The 24313-nt window shown below is 32.6% G+C and overlaps 2 protein-coding genes across 3 annotated transcripts in view; one reads left to right on the top strand and one right to left on the bottom strand.

Annotated features, from left to right (window-relative positions):
- LOC106765422 (peptidyl-prolyl cis-trans isomerase Pin1) overlaps positions 1 to 2005 on the top strand; it is a 3240-nt gene extending 1235 nt beyond the window's left edge. The window contains exon 2 of the mRNA XM_014650037.2: positions 1611 to 2005. Coding sequence (XP_014505523.1) covers positions 1611 to 1735 — 125 coding nt within the window. The 3' untranslated portion in view covers positions 1736 to 2005. The remainder of the gene's footprint in view (positions 1 to 1610) is intronic.
- Positions 2006 to 13285: 11280 nt separating this feature from the next.
- On the bottom strand, positions 13286 to 20502 carry LOC106769572 (zinc finger CCCH domain-containing protein 6). 2 transcript variants are annotated; one of them, XM_014655244.2, is made up of 5 exons: positions 20024 to 20502; positions 15235 to 15444; positions 14966 to 15090; positions 14171 to 14877; positions 13286 to 14077 (listed from the first exon to the last, which is right to left on the bottom strand). In XM_014655244.2, the coding sequence occupies exons 1-5, from the start codon at positions 20081 to 20083 to the stop codon at positions 13575 to 13577; spliced, it is 1605 nt and encodes a 534-aa protein (XP_014510730.1). In that variant the 5' UTR covers positions 20084 to 20502; the 3' UTR covers positions 13286 to 13574. The 2 variants fall into 2 exon arrangements, with proteins under 2 accessions (XP_014510730.1, XP_014510729.1); XM_014655243.2 differs by having other exon boundaries at positions 13286 to 14877; positions 20024 to 20501.
- Positions 20503 to 24313: the final 3811 nt, after the last annotated feature.

Raw genomic sequence — 24313 nt, 5'->3', positions numbered from 1 at the left:
TATATTGAGGCAAGGTTTGTGGGACAATAGTGGAGATAAGTTCATGTTATNATGGTGCTGAGCGAAATGAATTGGCAGAATTGTTTCTTGATTAATCAAACTTAGAAGCTGTGCGTTTCCGGGGTGATGGTAATGGAGGCTAGGATAATGATATTATTAGCATTAAATAGTAATTTAGCAACAATACTTGTACATTGTAGGCTATTTTTGAGGTCTACAAATAATGTTTTTTATTACCCATTACTTATCATGTTTTTTGTTTTGATCACAAATATCCTTTTTGTAAATTGTGATCATTATAGTTATTAATTAATGAGAGAATCATTGTCAATTTCTTTGCCAATATTCAGAATCTATATAAAATATTTTGTACGTTTTTATTAACGTATCCATAACGTTTCATATTTTGTACGTTTTTATTAACGTATCCATAACGTTTCAAAATTTTGTCTTGTTCTCATATTCTTGTCGTATTTTATTGTATCCCATGCCATAGGCATTATCCAGGCTTCATAGTTCCCAAGTATTGCGCAGGTGGCCTGACTTGTGGAGCTGCGTTTAGTTACCTGAGGAGTTCTTGTTATAGTGTACTGTGAACACAACAGAACAAAATTTACGGGCTTAATTGGATGAGCAAAAGTTAGATGTAGTTCCATAGGTGCTTTTGGTCATGTTTCTAAATCAGAATTTGAGTTTTAGTCTCTGATAATCCGTATGATAAAAGTTTTCATTAAGTGCCAATGTGGATTAATGTGATGAAACTCTGTTTCTGATTAGAGAATTGCACCAGAAGAACTTATGGAGTTGCATCTAACTTTTGTCCTTTGATGGATTCAGTTGCCAGTTGGTCTTCTAATTATATTATTTATTAAATCAGTAGATTTGGTGCCACTAAATGACCCGGGCATGTAAAGTGAGATAATAAAAGAGCATACACAGTTAGTTTGAATAATACATAATACATGTAAACCTGCCCAACTTCAACTTAGCAACAAGTACATCCTTGTACTCTTTCACTTTAAGCACATTTGGGGTGGTTGATGCTGGATCTAATATCTCTAAGGTGAAATAGTGCTCAAAGTGAAAAATTTCAAGGATGTAATAGTTGCTAAGTTGAAGTTGGATAGGTTACATGCATTATGTATTATATTCAAACTGTCTCACTTTACACGCCTGCCTCATTTAGTGGCACCGACACTGCCGATGACTCTTGTTTCTTTGTGTTTCGAATTAACAGAACATAAATCTGAACTTTCAATGACATTTCTTGTTGTGTTTCATAAGAATTCACATATCTCACCAATGCTCACTTGTGACATCTTACACCCTTTCGTGAGCTTTAACATAAACATCACGTTTGTGTTTTCTTTCATCTTTTATATGGAATTTTCTCCATATCAATTTAATCTTGTAAGTTATTCATTTTTACTTATTGGGTGTTCGGGGCAGTGGACGTGTCACTAACAGTTGTTTATCTTTGTTGTTAATCTTTCAAAAATGTAACGTAGACCTTTAGATGCAGGATCAAACTCACCCTCGTCACAATGTATTGGGGATCTAGATTCAGTCATGATATTCATATCTTAGTGAAATAACTTTGGTGGGTGCAGGTCCTTTCGGTCGTGGCCAGATGCAGAAGCCTTTTGAAGAGGCAACCCTTGCTCTTAAAGTTGGTGAACTTAGTGACATTGTGGATACCGACAGTGGAGTCCACATTATTAAGAGGACGAAATGATTACACGGAGTTATCTCCTATTAACATATGTAGAAGATATCAAGGATTCTTGTTGAGTTCAAGATCTGCTGATATAAGTATATCAGGTTTCAGACATGGAGGCGCCATGTATTTGGACGATATATTACTTTCATGACAATTAAAATCGTGTGGTATGCTTGTAATTTTGAATGTCATTTATACGTTTTGGATTCTGTTGGCATCTGAATGTGCTTATATTAAAGGAGAAACATGTGATCCAATTTAACCCTTCCCCACCTTTGAGCAAAATTCTTATATCCTCACACAACTCTACGTTATTATGAAATAATGTGTTGGAAAATACTTTTACTTTAGAAGAAGTAAATGTTAAACTAATATTATAAGTCACTTTTTTTGTATTTTCATAGAATTGCTTATGCAAGAAAAGTAATATTATCATTAGAGATGGAGTGAATAAATGAAAGATGAAAAGAGAAATAAAAAGAAAAAAGGAGGTTGTTTGATTGCTTTTTAATATATAAGTTTGTTTGCATTGCAGAGTTTATATTTTCAATTACAATGTCTTATGTTATATGTATTAAGAAGTAAAAATGCAAAATGGTGGTCTCCTTTGTGAATGGAGTGGATGGTTGTTTTTTGTTAACAGATGGTGCATAATTTATTTATGCCCCACTTATAATTATCTCTTACTCATAATTGCTTATGGTTTCCTAATTTAATTGAAGATAAAAATTGTCACCAATTTAGTTTTGCATATGAGGGGTATTTGAAATTTTTGTTCACTACCACTCTGAGTTTTAGCTTGTATCAACCCATTTCATTTCCTCCCTTAGGAGTGAGTGAGAGTTTGGGATTCATAGTTTCCTTCTCTCTGTTGGTCAAATATTGAAGTAAATATACTATAACTTTGATAACTCCTTTTTCAACTTTTTACCAGAAAATCTTGTTAAATAATTATATTTGGATTATTTTTCACTACTTTGGATGGATAATAATAAATAATTTTTTTATTTGTTATATTTTGCTTTGACTATGCAACTTGTTCTTATAAATGTTGAGATCATTTCCACAAAAGCTCTTCCTTGCCTTTTTAATGAGATGTATAAGGAGATGATCTTTAACTTAAATGCACTAATACAAACGTAATGAATGAATGAAGTCTACCGTGTGATTACCATTTATTTATATTAGTGGTAATAGATTTGTACTTCTCAAAACATTTGGATCTTATTCTTATCTAGGTTTCATGATTAAAGCGTGATAGTTCCATTATTCGTGTAATATTTGTTAACAACTAATATTTTTAGCCTTTTAGGATTTGAATTAATCCTCAATTGATCCTTCAAGTTTGAAGAGTTTAAAAAGCAACATGAAGTCTTAAAATATAAAAATTTATTTATTTGACTTGAGTGTATTTAGTTTATTTGTATATATTAGTTTCCCTAAGCCTAAGGAATTCAAGGAGCAACATGGAGTCTAGAAGTGAAAAAAAGAAAAATTTATTTATTGAATCCATTTATTTAGTTTATACATTGACTCCTTTTATTTAAGGAGGTTAAGAAGAAGTATTGAGGGTTTAGAACATTTTTGACCTTGGAATTTATATCTCAATGGGTTATAATGTTAAAAAATGTGAAATGTCAAATAGATGGAAACGATTCAATAATTGACAATGGATGTCACCTGGTTAAAGAGGTTTCAATTTCTATTTTTGGAGTGGAGTAAAAGCCGGGAACCATTTTCACTATTTCTTGTGTCACTACTTTCATTAGTTATTGTTTGAGAGACAACAATGGTATCATTTACTGGTGAGGTCATAATATCTTGTATTTTAGGATCAACTTTTGAAGAATTTTTGGATGTTTGAGTGGGTTTGAAGTCCATTTAGAGCGAGTGACATCTTCAAAAATGATGTTGTTGAGAAAAAAGTGATTATTTTAAGGTAGGAAGGATCTAGGAATGTCATGAGAAAAATGCCAATTGTAAGAAAAAATAGGCCAAGTGTCTCAACAAAGAGGGGGTGAATTGGTTCCCTTTATAAAAAATTGTTCTTTTAAAATCTTTTGAGATTGTTTGGAATGCAATCAACAAACAATAAGAACAAAGTAAAAGTGTAGGGAAAGAGAGATTAACACCACAATTTATACTAGTTCAGTCAACCTGCCTACATCCAGTCTTTTTTCAATCAACCTTAGATTTAAAGGAATCCACTATATTAATTGAGTTCTTACAAGCAAGACATACAGAGACAACCTTCTCAATGCACTCTCCTCTCTAACTTCAAATCCAATATAGTAACCCAGAAGAACAACCTCTTTCTGTCAACCCTTAGAGATACCTGTCTTTAAGTCACTAGAACTTCTCTAAGTTCTCTTCCTGGCCACAACAACAGGGAACACAATCAACCTTGATTGTAGATAACTCTTATATGGTAAGATACACCTTGATGTGCAGAAAGTGTTGAAGCTCAAAGTTCTTCAAAGAATCTTTATGAATTTCCAAATATGACAATCGTGATTCTTGAAGCAATCAGGACACTCCTACAATAATATCTTAACAAACAAATCAGATATGAAAGTTATGAATCACAAAAGTTGTTGAATAGAGAGAGTAATGCATTTATTTATAGATTTTCTCAATTCTGACGCATTTTAATCGATTACGCAAATAATGTAATCGGTTAAGCAATTTCTTCAGTATTAACAAATTTACATTTTAAGCATTTAATAGATTAAGTGGCGCTTGTAATCGATTAACCAAAACATATATGTCACAGTATTTAAAAATATGACTGTTGTGACAGTTATGGTTATTTACGAAAAATATTTTCATATAAAGCAGAATTTAACTGATTAAGAAATTAATGTAATTAGTTAAGTTCCAAACTTAAGCATTTTGAAAAAAAAATCCATTTAAAACACATCAATGCACTGAGTAAACATCTACAAGCATTACCGCGGAGGGTAATTGGGAGAGATTATGGGTAAAAGGTATAACTTTACAAAGGGTAATTGGGAGGTCAGACTCAGTTGTTAGAGTTGAAGGAGACACAATAGTTGACACTTGAATTGATTCATTTGGTGGTTTTTGAAGACAATGTTTGTGACTATAAATTTGTAATGGTGGTGGAGAAGAATCTAACAGTGAACTAGACATAACTTGAGGAGCACAAAGATCAGCAATATGAATTGTATTAGGAATACCGACTGTATTAGATAGAGATATGTAAAAAGAAGAATTACCTTTAAAGTAATAAGAAGACTTATAGGTGACATCTGCAAAAACAAAATAGTGGTTAAAAGAAGAAAAACACTTGTATCCTTTTTGTGGTCTAGTAAATCCTAAAAAAACACATTTGTGTGATCGAGGAGATAACTTATCAACACTAGGACTAAAGTTATGAATAAAACATGTAGATCCAAAAAAATTTAGAGGTAAATGATGAAGAGGTTCATGAAGAATAAAATAGAATGAGGTATTTTATCATCTAAAAGTAAAGAAGGCATGCAACTAATGAGATAACATGCAGTAAGAATAACATTACTCCAAAAATATTGAGGAACTTTCCCACAAATTAAAAGAGTATGAGTTGTTTAAATAAAATGTCTATTTTTACGCTCAATCACCCTATTTTGTTAAGGTATATAAGCATATAGATGGAGAATGCCATGAGAAGCCATACATTGTTTAAAAGAAAAGGAAAGATATTCATGGACATTATCATTTTGCAAAGCTTGAAAAGAAACACCAAATTGAGTTTTAATTTCATTAAAAAAGTAGAAATATATAAAATAATTTAGAATGTTTTTTCATTAAAAACAACCAAGTACACCTGGAATTGGACTTAACACAATTAGGTCCCTAAATGTCAAAGTGAACTAAGGTAAAAAGGGAGGAAGCATGTTGTGAAATACTACAGGTAAAGGAACTACGACTATGCTTGCCTAATTGACATACGATTATGCTTGCCTAATTGACATGACTCACACCAAACTAGATAACTTATATAACCTAGGAACAAGTTGTTCTAATTTAGCAAGAGTGGGATGACCTAAATGAGCATGAAGAAGAAAAATAGATTCCACAATTGTGCCAACATGTGTAGAAAGATGAAGATGATAAAGACCATGAGTCTCACATCTGGTGTCAATCACTTGTCTCAAACTCCAGTATTGTAAACATCTGGTGACGTCCTTTTTGGGGCTTGCAAGAGCCATTGTGATCATCATGTTAAGATGTTAATGCATAGGAATCATTAACAGAAGTAAGTGTATCATTAATAGGTGCAATTGGTACACCGAAAAGAATGGAACAAGTAAAACCTAAAGTGGGTACAACAGGTGAACCCAAAAGCTTATCACGAACATGAGAATATTTATCAGCAAGTCCGTGTAATGCCAATACCATGAAGAACTTTGTGTTGGAATTGTTTTGTTTCTTAGGTATGAGTAGAGGCATGAGACAATAACTCATTAAATTCATGAAAAAAAAGGCATAAAACTTACCCATATATAATCAGCCATAGAGTCCTAATGCCATGAAGCAACAAATTGAAAAGATCGTGACAAACACCATAAAGACGTTGAGTATCATTAGTGTATAATACTTTGGCTAGTTCCTAGAGTCTAAAACATGTGTCATACAAAAGAAAAACTTGTTTTAAAGAGTGAAGGGTACCCTTGAGAACAATGCAAAATTCAACATCAATTTTCATTCAACAAGGAGCCTCAATAGAAGCAATATTTGTCACTTTTTGAGTAATATGATCAACATACCCCTGAATCTTAAGTTAGAGTTTAATGTCTGATGCTCGAGTCGCATAGTTAGTGTCATCTAACTTATCAATAGACAAATGCATATTGACATAATTAATATATATGGATGAGTCACATGCATTGGTGACAAAAGAGAGACCAGAATAGACAACAACAAAAGAAGTCATGGATAAACATGAGAGAGAAAAACCACAAAAGTTCGAGTTTTTCCAATCAAGACAAGTACAGATCTAGAGAGAAGAAGTTGTAATGAGTACAATGATGGTGCTCAATGTTAGAGAAGGCGACGCATGCGCTGCCACACGGGCTTGGAAAACACGATGTTTATAAATTCAATTAGCGCGTGAGAGTGCATTTGGACTTTGATGTCGACAATCTCAATAGTCTTGGGGTTGCCTGGCCGAGCCAAGTAGAACCATGTGGTCGCCAGACGAAACTGAAGCTTCGGTGACGATAGCGACGATACACAACGACGATAGACGACGATGACTGTGGTGGACAGGGGCGATGAAAATTTTTCAAAAGAACCTTAGGATCTAGATACCATATTGAATATGTTGAGACAAGATCGTCTAGAGTAGAGACTGGATCGTCTGAAGCATCTTTGGTTTTGAGGTTTAACAAACAACATTAAACGAAATAATCATAAATAATCAATTATCTAAGAAAATGGAAAGGACATAGATATATCTCGCAAAGAACAAAATTCCACTCTCGAGTAGTCATAAATAAAAGTGGTTGAACATCGGATAATGGACAACATAGAATCATCTAAGCGTAAAGGCAAATCAGAGTGTGAATCAAAAGAATTATGTTGGGCCACGCAAAGTTCATAAAATATAGCAAAAAAGATAAGCTCAAAAGACATAATATATCCCCTAATAGAAGCCTCTGATTAGTAAGAAAAACCCACATAGGCTTGTCAAAACATTGTGCTTAAAAGATACATACACATTTACAAAGTGATAGTTATAAAAGTGTCTAAGTGGATCTCATTATACAAGAGGCACAAAAATCTGTCAAATAAAACAAGCGTCACAACATCGTCTAAAGAACATATGCATAACCCTTAAGACTAAAGGACGAAACTTCACTCTTGAAAAGAAATATAATACAAAACGTTATTATCACATAATTAATCAATATTATAAGGAGAGGGAAAGACTAACATCCTCATATGCTTTGAGAATTCACAAACAACAATGAGCAAAATAATCATATGACTAAGTATAATCTTTGTGAAAAATATATCATTGAAAGAAAAGGATTCTTATGAAAAATCTTTGTGAAGAATAGAATGTTTAAGGAAAAGTTTTAGTAAATGCACTAATATCTTAGTATAAGCACTACCAAATGATTTCCTCACAAAATACGTCAATATATTATGAGAGTCTTGCTAAATGAGATATTTTTATACAATGCTAAACGAGTTTTCACTATATCTTACAAAATGATATTTTTGGTAAACATGCTAAAAGATATAAATATTGTTCCAAAAACATGTGTTGAAAGACATCTCGCTAAACACACTCTTGAACCAAATTAAGATCACTAAACAAAGTGTTGTTAAAACACCTTGTATAGGCCAAACGATACCTTGTAGAAAACGAAATTTTCATCCAACAATGAAACCCTTATGAACTGCTTGGTATCTATACAGAAATGCTTAAATGATCAAATCTTGCTTGAATGATATATATTTTTAAAAGCTTATAGTTGTTCTAAACACGCATTTAATTCATAATGTTTCAAAACAACAAAAATGATAAGAAAAAAAAGGACATATATGCTTGCATGCATATCTATTGTACTCTTTGCAATAGCCTATGTCAAGTATCCCACTTGCCCTATCACATACGAGTCAAAAGTGGACGTTAGAGACAAAGAAGACATTCACAAAATGTTCTCACCATCAAAAGTCATGTTGAAGAGTTCGTACAACCTACTTTTGATAAACTACTGATAAAGCATGTCTGCTTTGAAAAATAGACTTCAACTTATGACTGCTACGTATGAAAAAGGCTATGAAGACTTAAGGATCAAAACAAGCATCGTCTAACATACACTTTCTCATGAAGCCCACGGATAGAAGATCATTGGATGAGAAGGAAGAGAGGATAAGCAAACAAGAAACATACAATAACAATCATCCTCGTGTAAAAGAATGAAACTTCTTAAGAACACACTCTGAGCTATATAGAGTTAGAAGCTTACATTTGCAAGAAAAGTGAAAAACTTACAAGGTTTACTAGATTGAGTTCTATTGTAAACACATCCTTTTTGTGATAGTAATCGTCGAAGGAGTTGTAGGCAATTTGATTGATTGCATATTCATAAAAGAATACAAAAGCTTAATGATTAACTCGATGGAGTTAAACACTAGCTAGATAGTGTATCGGGTTGATACAGGGTTTATCTAGTGGAAACCAGGAGTGGATGAAACTCAACTAGACATCATATCAAGAAGATACTAAGATTGTCTGGGGATATGCAGAATGGTGAAGAATACTTCACAACCAAAAGTGGGTGATACTCGATTCTAGTTAGTGTAGCAAGTGTTACTAGGATTGACTAGGAAAACCAAGAGTGAGTGAAACTCAACTACATATAGAGTATCGAGAAGATACCTGAATTGCCTAAGGATACCAGGAATGGTGAAGAATACTGCACAACCAAAAGTGGGTGAAACTCAACTAGACAACGTATCATGAAGATATCGAAATTGTCTAAGGACACTAGGAGTGGTAAAGAATATTGCACAGCCGAAAGTGAGTGAAACTCAATTCTAGGTCGTGGATTATGTTGATACCATAATTGTCTAGTGAAAACCAGGAGTAATGTCAAAACTCAAAGTGTAACCTTATTGAAAATCTAGTGAAACTTGTTGAAAAACTTTGGCAAGCGATACCACTTACTAAACTAGGAGAAAACTAGGACTTACAAGGTAAAAGGTAAAGGAAAAGTTGATATTTTCTCTTAATTCATTACTGAAATCATGGTAAAATATGTCCTTATCAAAACCCTCTAAAAGGTTTTTATAGGAGAACTAGTCGTAGCTCAGTTAAGTGAACCGGTATAAATCAATCGAGTGCATATTGTCTTAAGTTTCATAAATGTCTGTCTTATCAATGTTGCAGTTGTTCACAAAAATCAATCATTATTAAACACTTTTGTTACCAAACACATTTTTCTTCAGAGTTATTTGTCTTGAACGTTGTAGTAAATTTCCTAAGAACTTGAAAAACATTGAGCTTTGAAACACTTTGATTCAAACAAAACTCTATTAATTAAGTGTTGAACAACCAATGTAAATCATCCAGCCACTACCAAAGTTTTTAAGCGTCACACACGAAGATTTTTCCAAAAAAACTTTATTTAATCCTCCTTCTAATGTTTTCCTACAACTTCATAATATAATGAAAAGTTATGTATGAGATTAATCTCCCATATTTAGAAAATACACAAAAAATACTTTATTTATAATGAAAGAAATATGAACTAAGTTCAAAATATATACAAAAAAATAATAAAAAATCTAATAATTTAATATATCTAATCCAATAACTTTCTTTTTTGACGTCACTAATATGGATGAACTTATCATATCTTTCTTCGTATTAAAACTTTGTTCAGATTGATATCACCAAATGAAATATTGATTATTGGGTTAGTATCCATTTAATCCAAAAAAAAAAAAACCTTTGAATTTGTATTCATGTTTTACGACTCTCTTTATTCATCATTATTCTATCCACCGAAATTCCTTTTAGTTGGTACTACATGTCCAAAAACTTTACTTTTTTTTTCATTCAAAGCTCATATTTTGTTAATTTTACATATAACGTTTTTTCTATATCACACCAAACACAACTCTCTAAGTTGTTTTCATATTCTCCATATTGAGAGAGTATAGAAAGATATCATCTCTCAATACTACTATAAACTTATCCAACTAAAAATAAAAGTTTGTATTTATGTAGTCTGTAAATATAGCAATAATATATTAATTACTCCATACTAAAAATTAGAGCCGTTAAAATAGGTCACAACTCGCGAGTCAATCGGCTCACCACGGGTTCGGGTTGGGTTGGGTTTGAAAAAATTGAACTTTTTTTATGCAGGTCGAATTTCAACCGGCTCATTTAAACCCGGCTCATGCGGGTTAAACCCGTGGTGAGCCGGGTTGGCCCGCCAACCCACCTACCTAATTTTATTTTTTAAATTTATTATTTTATTTATGAAACCCTAAAAAATAAAATACTCTCTTCACTTACTGTGTATACCAAAAAAGTAACATCTACTCTCACAGATCACTCTCACAGAACTTGCTTTCATTTACAGTGTTGTCACTCTCACTTCTTCACTGAAATTCTTCAAAGAGCAAGTTTTTTTATATGTTTTTTGCATTTGTTTTTGGATGACATTTGGATTATATTGTACTTTTTATTATTATTTTGAATTGTCTTCAGTTTAACATAATTTTTTGGGAGTAAAATTTGTTTAAATATGAATATAGAAAGTTTGTAATTTTTTTATTTAAAAAAAAAACTCTAATTAAATGGGCTAGTGAATCAACCAATTTACCTACCAACCCGTGGTGGATCGAGCCGGGTTCGGATTTTTCTGCTCGCTAATAAATGAGCCGGATTGAGTTGACTTACTAAGTGACCAACCCGTAGTGGACTGGGCCGGATCAAGCCGGATTACCCATTTTAACAGCTCTACTAAAAATGACTTATATTTAGATCTAAAATGGTATTTTGTTAATCTCCTTTATCCTAATTTTATGATATTCTGATCTTAAATTAAATTAATTATAGAAAAGTGATCTAATTTGTCAATTCTTAGTAAATAATCTTTACTCTTTATAATAACTTTATTTAGTTGTATCTAGTCTATACACAAATAAACACTGTCATCCTTCCTGTTGATTAAGAGGATAGGTGCTCCTCAAAGTGAAACACTATATTTTTCACTTTCTTTCAATTAGTCTAGAAAAAAGATATGTTTCACTCTTTTTTTTTACTACTTCCCTTTTCTTTTATCGCATATCAAAATAAAAAAATAGTGCCGTGGACTCAAGTTAATGCCATAAGTCTAATATAATTTATTTCATTTGTGTTATTATATTATTTGGTGGACTCAGCTACAAGACATTAACAACATGCCATGTTTAAAAAAAAAAAAAAGGTTTGAGAAAACAAAATTATTCATCTAAATTATGAGTGAAATAATAATATGAAAATTTGTAAAAAATAATTAATTAACTCTGAGGTTTAACCGTCTAAGTTTTTGAAATTGAACTTTTTTAAGATTAAGAGACTTATCAAACTTTTTGAAAGACTAAAAGCAACGTTAACAGTGATGAGATGAAAAACCACTTCCATAAGATTGTTGAACTAGTAAAATTAAAAAGAAAAAAAGAAACTGATTGTCACGTTAAATTATTCGTTCACATAACAACGTAGCTAACCTTAACTAAAATGAAACAAGAACAACTTGTTCAAATTAAGGAATATTTCTAGGAATTACGTTATATTCTTAAAATATTTATAAAACTCTTTCAATTTTCTTTTACTTAGATATGTTTAAAATTCTTAGTCATTTCTGATGTTAATTTTTACGAAATATTAAATTCTAGGCGAGTCAGTCATCTACCATTTATGTGGTTCGTCTACTAGTAATTTCATCCCATGATTGATATCAAAATTTTCTAATTTATTTCATAAATTATTAATGAATTCTTAGTTATCTCCAGAAAGCTATAGATCTTTCTAACATGAACCACAATCAATCTAACCAACTTTATTTTCTGTGATAAAGGAAATATCTATAGATCTTTCCTCAATTTAAGTTTTTTCAAATTTCTAATGCATACCTTTAAATTTGTTTTTAACCTTCTTCGGAATACAATTATTAAGTTAATGAAATGTCTACCCTATCCATGAAAAAATCGTGAGTAAATAAAGTGAAATTTTATTAAATGGATATGCTTGAATTAAATATTTAATAAAAGTAAAATAACTTTTTTATGTTATCTATTACAATAAAAAAATGAAATTCATCCTATCCATCTATTTTTTTTCACCAATTAATCTCTACCCATCAGTAGTTTAGATAAGGAAAATAACTTTTAAAATGTTAACTGATATTACCAGAAACACCAATAATATTCACATGTTTACTCACAAGTACAACATCTTTTTTTAGACAAAAGAATTCTAGTCCATAACCCTTTTACTTTTGTAACCCTGTCAACCTATTATAACAAATATCTGCTGTGTTTGACTTTTTCTATTTGACATCTTATAATCCTGAAAATTCATTTTGATTTATATAATTATGATTTAAAAACTATCAAAAACTTTCTAAAGATCGTAGCACAAAAGATCAGTTGACTGCAAGAACCATTTACTTGCAAAGTCATCTGAGCCAACAATTTTGTATTATGCATTATTTGCATAGCTGAAGACAGATTAGATAATTAGAAATTAGCCTATAACCGACCACATATTTTAACCACGTATTAGTTTAGCCCAAACTTAATATGGCCATTGAATAAACTGTATTCGTAAATTTTAATGCGGTCTGTGAAGTATCTTTCAAAAGCATTAGCAGATCATATTACTCATGCATAAGCTTTTAATTATTTGGTCATTATATCATTTGATCTTTGTCGAGTTAAAATCTTGGTATATTCTTTTATTATGTCTTTCATGATTTCTTATTATGCAGTGAATTAATTATTTATGGCTGCCACCACTTGACAGGGACTGAACAATTCTCCCCAACCTGCAAAAACGAAAGTACCATTTTGACCAAAACACTAATTTCGTCAATAAAACCCCATCAAAGAACCATAAAACCCTCCACCTAATTGTATGAAAGTTCCTGCAGGCCCAAAATTTAATTAAAATGGCCACCAAAACACTCCCAGAAAACTTGGTAAGCTAATCAAACCAATGTCCCACTTTTTACTCTCTCCCCCTCTCTGTATGTGCATGTTCTTTACGGTGAAACAAAAGAAGGCTATAATTTTTTCCTTTAAAATATACCGCTTAAGATTTAGTTCTTCCCTAAAACTATGGTCCCGATTTCAATCTTTTTGCACTCTGTGCCCCTAAGATGTTACCAGCTCCCCACTGAGCTGAAACATCGTGCTGAAAGGGGCAATTGGAACCATTTCGGCACCCTTTTGAGCTTTTAAAATATATGCATGGTTTCTGGATTTTGTGTTTCACTTCTCCTTGTTTAAAGTTAGGTACCGGTTTCAAATCGTGGAGATAACTATGACGAATACCTATGTGTGAGTCCTGCATATCTTGCTTATCTGCCCCATGTTGCCTGATGAGGTTTTTATAGTAGTTGGCATCCTTTACAGCAAATGCTGATGAACCTGTGCTTAGTTTATAAGGCAATGTACTAGCAGGGGATTGCACCGGATTCACAACAGCATGCAAGTTCCTGGTAAGAGATGGCACTGGACCAGTGCTTAATTCACCAGCCATTGCAGCGGCTCGCTTTGGCCCAGATGCCAGAGCTGTATCTTGCTGAGGCTGAGTATTTAATGCAGGGGAAATACCACCTGACACATGGTGAATTTGTTTGCTAACAGACCTGGGTATATGAGATGCAGGTGTATTTGTGAGCAATGAAACTGAGGGTGTTCCTGGCTTACCAGATAAAGGCCTAGACAATGGAACTGATGCAGTGACTGGATTATCATGAGCCGGAGAGAACACTGAGACTGATGGAACTGCAGGCACTGACCTAGTGGATGATTTGTCAGGTGTAGGACTCAATACTGAAACTGATGGATATGTAGTTTTCAGACCAAAAGGCAATGAACCCACTGCACTTGTAGGTGTAGCCCCCGAAGCTTTCACATCAGATATAGACAACAGAACTGGAGTGTCAGGCTTAACACCAGGAGTTGTATCCACAGTACTTGTGGAAGCACTTGTGGTGGTTGCTGCAGTTCTATGTTCATTAATCAACTTGTCGAGCATTTTGGGATCATTAAATATTTTAACCAGTAAATCCATATCAATCGGGGATCCCTGCTCTGAACTCCTCATAATGGTTGCAACAACCGAAGCTGCCAAATCAGCTTCCATACCGAAAGATACCCCCCCACCCAAGGGGATCCCTGTACAGGGATCCGAGGAATCAGTATAAAAGGCATTTGAGGGTGAACGAATGGAAGTTTCAGCAGATACATATTGCAGAGGGTTATTCGGCTGCACATTGGGGAAAGGGTTCCCAGCTACTGCCACTTCAGGTAAAATATCCACAGGTTCTTCCTCTTCAATGGGAATGATAGGGATGAGGGGAGTATCGTCATCATCATAATCTTCCTCTTCTACGTCCAAAGAGACAGAAGGGCTAAACACCCAATCCCAACTCAACAATATTAGTGACTGGAAAAAAAAAAGTACCACAAGACTTTCTACACTAAGGTGAGACATTTTACCTAGGAGGAATGGCTGAAAGACGGGGATAAACAGCTTCAAGCACCCTATTTTCTCTCGCTTTCTGATTTTCTTTCTCCCTGCTTTCTTCACCCGCCACAACACGCCATTCAGGATTGAGAATAAACTGTAAAAAAAAAATACAGAAACCGATATAGTAATAGAACAATGATAACATACCAGTTGAAGAAAATGGTTAAGAAAACAATAAATATTCAACAAGGTTAGTCACATGCAAAACGAGATTCTAAATAACATGTAACAGACTTACCGGCGGAGCACATTCCCATTTTATCTGGGAAATGCAGGACAAATCAACTCTTGTTTGTTTTAGGAAATGACTGCTTTCAAACCCAGGGGGCAAATCGGTATGATCATTAATGGCGGAATTTGAATTTAGCATCGATGTCTTTACTTGAAGATGATCTTGCGAATGTTGGCCTACTTTTGAGGGGAAATCGTCAGACAAAAACAATTTCACCTGTTAGGACACAATCATTAGTGTTACAAAAGAGGAGGTGGTATTCATCATAAATAGGTTGACTAAAAGTTGTATCACTGCATAAATAAAGAAACAATGTATAAATACACAATCAAAAAAATACTGATATGTTAGAGCCTCGTGAGACGAATACATCTAGAAATCGTACGATAAGAAATTCACCAATAACAACATCCTAGAGTTTAAAGAGAATACATTATTAGAACTACAATCCCATCCAAAACCCAAAAACAAAGAACAATATCAGCTATTGCAAACGTTAGGTAAGCAGTTAGTTACTGAGAGAACAAAATGAACAGAGACTCTAATCAATCAACTGCTACCCATTTCCTGAAAAGGTTCGCTTTTAGATCATTAATCAAAACCATAAGCCAAATTGACATTTCAAACAAATAAGAATATTTTAATTCCAGTAATGATTCTATTTATCTCACTTCTACCTCAGAATTGATTAAAAGACTCCGATGAGAACAATTTTTCATGGCTAGGACACATTAAAACAATCATATTATTTAGCGGAAAAGCATTCAATAAAACCAGTAATAAAACAGAAATATCCAACCTAGTCCTATTGAATGCAAAAGGCAAAAACTAGAAGCAATTAAAAAAATAACCAAAGTCTTTCAATTCCAATGTTGAAATCAACCAAATCTAAACCAAACCAAATTCTTTCAATTCTAATGTTGAAATAAACCAAATCAAACTTACTCCCCATCTTCACAATTGTGAGTGATTAACAACTACGGAGTAAATAACAAAAGCCTTATTCTACTAAGTGAGATTGGTTACATGAATCACATGATATCTTCGGATAATTAGACTATAGTAGGATTTCCATCCAAAGACAAAATGCCATTTTACAGCTTCAAGTGGAAAGAGTGCTTACACTTTGTTTAGAGTTAAGAAGGATTGACATGGAAAAAAATGGATTGCAAAGGAAAATAGAAATGAAAAGGATTATTTACATTGGACCCACCAAAAATGATTTCCATCAAACCAAATTTGTTGCACTAACATAATATTTCATCTATGTCATCCACGAATCACCCAATTCCTCAACTTTGGAAAATTGAAAACACTCCTCCAACAACACCTAATCAGCCACAAATACAGCCACTACCGTCCACCAGCTACTCACAAAACCACACCACTTTTAGTCAAAGGAGCACTATCAAACAAATTTGCTCTTCAAATATATGAAGCAAATGACACTAAGAAAGGTTTTAAAACACAGATCAATTATCAATGGGTTACTAGTTGAATCAGAGGGTTAATTGTTGAACTACATGAACCAATAACAAAATAAATGCATTGGTCAAGTGGTAACTTGTAAAATTCATGTTGTTCAGAGATGGAACGTGGCTTTCATCCCTTTTCACAAACCTTAAAGTTTGACTTTACCATTCAACATCATGTCAGCATTAAAAATATGTGACCAATCTGAATAACAGGTCACCCCCATAACTTCTCTGTTTCAACTGTAAAAGTACCAATTTACATCGGTTCATTCACATGGTGAACCTAATAAGTAGCTTAGACCAATAATACTACCTATTCTCATTCCATCTATTTGACACAATCAGTCCGAACCAGGTTTTACAACACTAACACTAGTTTCAACACTTTGACATGGCTAATGTAAGGATAGAACAAACCCACTACACATAAAAAGTTAAACATACATAGCATAAAACATGAAAAACATCAAGATTAGTATATTTACCTTCCTATGAAGGTACCCTAGCAAATATTTCAAACCATATGGACACCACTAAAACACTTTGGTATATAGTTTGGACACTATTCTTATTATCATTCTAATTGCTCAATTTTGTTATAGGTCAAATGATATACAAGACAGGCGTAACGTTCGTGATAAGGCTTCTGAAATTAGTATTAGTTGGACAATTTTTTTGGTTTGTGACCATGAAAAAATTGCATCTGTTTCTAGTAATACAACATCAAATTCATGGTTCAATATTCGGCCAAATTACAATAAGTGAAAACAGAAATAAAAGAAAAGGTTTTCTCAAACTAAATAGACTCTAGTTTCTACCAAAAATACTATACTTTCTATGTTAATCGTTTAAGAAAAAGTGGGTCAAGGAAGGGCTGAAGCACATCATCAACGGAGACCTTCTTCCTCTCCTGTTTTGCTAGAAATAAAGAGGGCTGAAGCACCAAAGCACATCATATGCCACTTTGATCTCCATGAACTGCTGGACATGAGTAGTATCAACAGTGTGGTCGCAAGGGCAACAACAGAGATAGACAGGAAGTGAAGACTCGCTGATGCTGTGTAACACATGAGTAGGATCCCAGGTAGCAGAGCACGATGACAATGAGAACAATGACGAGGTCTAGGCTGTACAAATGCAGCCATTATGTTTGTGAATTCGAAACAGCGGCAAAGACAACATGCATACAAATTCGTGCATAGAAGTTGAAAGCAGCGAATAGTGCCACTATATTAGCAGTATTGAATGGTGCAGCAGCCACCGGAAGCAACACACAAGCTTTTGCACATTTGCAGTGTGATTTTATATTATTGCACCTCTATTTAACACTACTTCTCAACTTTGTTTCAGAGCACTTCTCCTGGCTACTTGTTCTGTATCATTGTGCTTATCATTGTTATTGAGTTATTGTTATCAGTTATTCTTTGACAGCTGAACTGTGTCCTTAAGCTATGGTTTTTAAAGTACTGATGAATTTGTCTTACATCTTGAGTATTTTTCAGGTTTAAGGATTAGACATTATATAAATTAATATAACTTTTATGTATCTTTAGTGTAACATTTTTGGGGTAATCAACTGTTTGCAATTGCATTCCAAGATTAACATCTGTCATGAACAAATTGCAACAAACTTTGATGAAATCTTAAGATATGGCTACCAGTACAAAAAATATTAGTTGTATACATCCATGCAAATGTTGGATTAACAAAGTTCAAAGAATTGTTTACTTTGAGAAAATATTCTACTTCTTGTACCAGAAATAATTACAAATGTAAATCATATTAGTTTTATTTAATTTCTATTGTCAAATATTTCTATCATAAAACAATGTACAAGTCTTCTTATGTTAAACAACGTATAGGCCTTTATTTGGTGTTAAACAATGTATAAGTCTTTGCAAACAATAAACAAGACGACCATTTTCTAACTATTTACGAAAACAAAATATGAAAGTGAAAAATCCTTTTGTCAAACCAAACAAGTCCTTATTTACCATCGAAAGAGAAGTACTAGACCCAAGATTATCAAATAAAGGACAAAGGAAACTTCACAGATTTTAATCTGTAAAAACATTTCGAAGTTTAGGGTCATGTCATCAACTTCTGCAACTTTCAGATCAACTGCAACACTCAAACTCTTTGGTGTGTCATCATCAACTCCCAAATTATAACGCAAATACATCTTAACCAACAGTTCCGGAGGACTGACTTATTCAACTTTCAAAGTTTTCTTTTGAAACAACACTTGCTTATATTCACAAGTATCAGTAATTAAGATTTATAGTTTACATTGAGAGGTTTTACCGAAATTTAATTAATCATAGTTTCAATTTTCTGTAATCTAGTATCAATGGACTTAATGTACACTTAAAGTAATGAATTTTTTAAAACGTACCATTTAGGTTGTAATTTTTTCCAGTGAGTTTATCCAAGGGTGCTCTTCCTTATTCTTATCCTTACTTATTTTCTACTCATGATGATTTCCAAATTTTCTTTAGGTTTTAATTTTTTTCAGTGAGGTTATCAAAGAGTGCTCTTCCTTATTCTTACTTATTTTCTTCTCATGATGATTTCCAAATTTTCTGTAGTGACGCACCATTGAAGAACTTTAAACATCTTAAAACCTAAATCGAAAAATTTTCCATTGAAGTTTTCTCTCGGTATTTCTTATTTACTCTTTCTCTCATTATTCTCGTTCTCACAATTTCGAATTTTTCTGTAAACAAGTATTATTAAACATTCATCATCCATTGAAATTAATGAGACTTTTAAAACATTTTAAAGTTTTCCACGGAAGATCTCAACGAGTAGTCTTCCTTATTGTATTTCTTCTTATTTCCCGTTTACGTATAGACGCATTTAATTAACCAAAATTTTAAAACAAATTAACAAGATTGTAATTTATTCAATGAAACTTTCTTTTTCATTCTCTTCCTCTTCTCAGTATCATTATTATAAATTTTTCTATTATTGTTAAGATCGTCATTTTCCTTATAGTTATTAAAGATTATCATTATCCTTATTATTATTGTTATTATTTTAATAATTTAATAATAAATAATATACATTATTATTATTATTATTATTATTGACAGCAGTGACCCCTGTTTCTTGGATAGCAGCCTGTGCATAAAATGTCAGGAATCATCGCAGAAAACAAAAGCGAAACACAAAACTCAAACCAAATAGGGCGTATGAACGAACGACATCGCACACAGCGACAGCAAAGGAGAAGGATTTGAATAAACGACAACAAATCACTAACAAAAAACTTGGCTAAAACAGAGAATCTTGGAAAAAAGATCGTCAAATGTATATACCTGACACAGGTTCCCTCCAGTGGCCCACGAAACCCGGTTGGATTTCCTTGCTCGCTTCATATTAAATCCCGAATCAAAGTTAAAAAACACTCAGATGCATAAGAGCTAGGTTAATATGAGAAAAGTAAAATCAAAATCATTAACCAAGGAACGCGTCGCCTTTCTATAACGACTCACTCGGCATAGAAAGAGAGAGAGAGAGAGAGAGAGAGAGAGAGAAGAGAGAGGGAGAGATTTGAAAGGGAAAACCCTAGAAAGAAAGAGTGGCGTTTCGGGGGAGGTGGTTATCCTTATATAGAGTTTGACGGTGAGGGTGAGGGTGAACGGGGCGTGAGATTAGGAAAATCTAGGGAGAGGGTGATGGTGGCTTGTGTTGGCAGTGACAGCGCATAGATGCAACACTGACGAAACGATACCTTCGAGTGGTGTGGTTGCGTGGGTTGGATTGGGCCCAATTCGATTTCAAACAAAACCGCGGTGCCAACCGGATACGACCAATGCGCTTTTTAGCTCTCTTTTTTATTTTTTAATATAAATTAAACCTTTGCTTTTGAAACCGACGTATGTGATTAGAGATGATAATCTTAGATAAAGAACATGAATGAATTGCTTTACGTCTCTTTCTTCGAACCCTAACCATCTCTCTTGGTTTATATTATAATAATATATGCCCTTGTATACTTTTCTTGTTCTCATAGTTTTTTTTCTTTATTTACAATAATATAGCTTTATTATGTACCTTTAGATATAATATATGTGTTTACCCCGCGACTAAGGTTAAGCCTAAAGCAATTGGATAAGTATAATCGAATTTTTTTATATTAAATAACATTTAAATTATTTATTTTTGTTTCTGATGATCAAACACAATCCAAACTGTTTCTTCAATACATCTTCTAAGATCTTTCGCGCTCTTCCACCGATTGATTGTGATCTGTAAATTAGTACTTCGACGCTCAAATCAGTAAGATCACCGTGAAATCAGTATAAATGTGATTGGAGCAAAAGTAAAACACCTGACTAACATTCCTATATTTATAGACATCAGGTTCAAGTAATAGGCATTAGCTTCCTATAATCGCTGCCCTCGCTGCCCCGCACTCTGCAAGATTCGCTCATCACTTGTAACCGCAACTGCCTCATCACTTGTAACCGCCACATCGTGCTCGGGATATTCGCTCCATTAACCGATCGGTCTGATGACCCAACTGATCGACCCCATCACCTCTTCCTCTTATGTGATTATCATTTAATTCACTCATTTTCACCTCGTCAGTCACCTCCTTATACTACATAAGTCCGGCCACCTCCTTATACTACAAATTTATTTCCTATATATTTTAATATTAATAAAAATATATGTTTGAAGTCTTTAATTCCATATATATTTTAAAGTTAATTTCACGATGCAAGCTCTATGTGTCTAATTCTATGCACTAATCAATATCTATATAGTTGATTCAATTTGTATTCCTAGGACGAGGTGAACTTGAAATTCGGATAATTACAAGGTTTGGGACATACATATTGTATCTTATTTGTTAAAAAAATATACTTCAATATCTCTTAAAAAATTAAGGTTTGATGGTCACATATGACCCTTTCAAGTCTTTATATAACGGGTGTCGTGGTAGTGTGTCATTATCAATTTTTAAATAATATACTTACATTATGCAATCACTGATTAAAAAATAAAGTGCATGCAATTTTCTTCTAAAGCCTACACGTGTGTTGTTAGAAAAGTAGGATAGGCTTGTTAAAAGAAGAGGGGTAATTTAGTTTTAAAACCTTCTTTTTTACAAAATATTCTCCTTTTTTTAATATTTTTAAAACAGAATGCAATTAAATTTGAAAAACTAAGTTTGGTAAAGATTGATAACAATACAACTAAATAAGAGCAAGAGTAAAAAAAACACGAGATAATTTTATAATTATTTATATCACTACTGATCATGCAGTGTCAATTTTTTAACCTTAACAATATTACTTACTCTATAAAAAAAAAAGTTCATATAATAAATCAACAATTACAATTATAAGACCATGATAAATTAATTATTAACTCACTCATTAGTTATCACAAAGGATATCAAACATTTAACAAAACTCTAGATATTGAAGATAATATTTCGCACGTAAAAATTCATCTATTATCCATTCTATTATTTGCTTAAAAAAAATCCATGCATTTTTTAAATTTTTAAGTATCTATGAATATTACCCAAAAATCATAAGCCACCACAAATACAAGATCCGTCATAGCTCGACTATCATTTTAAAGTCCGAACGATTCAAGTTTAAATTCCGGTATTTTTTTTTAAAAATATTTTATAAGTTTTAAATAATATTCAAATAAAAATGCAAAAAAAAGTACTTAAAACATACATCCAAATAGAAATTATTTATAAAATAATTCTTATGAAATTGAGATTCCTTATAAGATTTACTTTTTTTACTCAATATTTTCATTTCGGCCACTTAATTCATGAAACAAATAACACAAAAATAAAGTCATCAATAAATGACATAATGACACTAATAGTAAAATTAGAATGAAATATTAAAAATAAAACTACGAACATCATCATCAATTATGAAGTTTTATCTTGTCCACTTTCGATTTTGAAAAGCTTCAAAATGAAAATCAATTCATTCATTGTAACAAGTAATTTGAATGAATATAAATATATATTTTGAAGTATTAATTTAACTTTTATGTCAACCCATAGTCATTTTGAACATACAATAATGTCTCTAAAGTATATGGGTGCAATCTACTACAATGTGGAGTAAGAAATCGATCACCAATATTAAGTGAAGACTAAAATAGATAGAAAAGCAACTATTGATATAGAAATGGGTAGAAAGTCTCTTGCGATCATTTGCAAGATTGAATATCTCAACCTAATATCTTCTTTAGAGACCCCAACATTAATAACAACCTCAATAAATCAACAAATTTCATTATTTAAAACATAAATATAATATACAATACATTAGACAAACACATTCCTCAAATAGCCAACTACTTACCGTACCCTTAGCCAAAGCACTCCTGATGAACTTCTCACCAATATTGATACCAATCCAGTTCAACATCCTTGGGAATTGTTTTTCTCAACTATCTACCTTGAGTTTGACGTCACAGAATGGTGAAAAAACCAAACTTGCAAAATATAAAAAAAATCCACATCATACCTCATAAAAAAAGCAAAACAAACAATTGCATTTCAAGAACAAGTAAATACAAAACATGTACCTGCAACAGGTAAGCACATCCAATAACATGAAAGTGAGTTCTACTTCTTTCATTCTTCATTGTTGTTGAAGCAGTACATAAACCATGTACTAAAAAACTAAACTACCCAGTTGTGGTTACCCGCACACTCCAACTCCTCGACAAGGTCAAAAATAATTGGAAAAACTATTTCAATTCGATTGGGAAGCAAAAACTCCTATATTCCTACCAATATATACAAGTTGTTGAAATGTTCTATAGGAAAATTTTCATGTTCCTCCAACAAGAATTCATATACCATTTTAACATTTACTTTTCATTCACGAAAGTAATTCCTACACACACTATGAACACCAACTTTATTTAAATCTATTACTTTTCTAACCACAGGCAACCCTGACGCTAAACATACATTGATTCATTAAATTCAACATTTTATCCCTAAAATAAAACCATCCATGTTATTAACCCATCTACCACATAACTTGGATAACAAATTTCTAATTATCTTAATAGACTTTGGCAACCATAATAACCAACCAAAGACATTGTTCTTAATATAACGCTTTTGTTCACTACTCAACCTTTGGTTCAAACCCCCAATGAACTTCGTCTTACATGAGTGTCTAAAACCTAACTGCATACAAAAGTATGTTATCTATTTAAATACAAAAAAACTAAACTTTTTGGAAATATAATAAAACCCCACATACCTTCTTTTTGTCATGACAAACTTCACTCTGTTCACCAACTTTCTTCGTTGCAATAATACCTACAGTACAGCAAATAAGGTCTACAAAATCAGAATAACACCTAAAAAACAGAACAACCCCAAAATGATAAAAAAAATTGAAAAACAAGTTAAACTCACCGAACAAGAACAAAGGGTAACCTAAACGAATGGCGAAAAGCTACAAAACTCACGTCAATGATGGTTTTGGCCTTCAACAGTGCTTCGAAATGACGGAAGGTTAGACTTAAACGATAGTGAATACAAGTTCGATCAACAATAACAATTTAATGAACAACAATTTATGAGTGAACGATGATTT

Source organism: Vigna radiata, chromosome 7, assembly GCF_000741045.1.
Source record: "Vigna radiata var. radiata cultivar VC1973A chromosome 7, Vradiata_ver6, whole genome shotgun sequence".
In the NCBI taxonomy this organism is placed as follows: Eukaryota; Viridiplantae; Streptophyta; class Magnoliopsida; order Fabales; family Fabaceae; genus Vigna; species Vigna radiata.
Note: the sequence above shows the minus strand (reverse complement) of the source record. Positions and strands in the feature narration are given on the sequence as shown.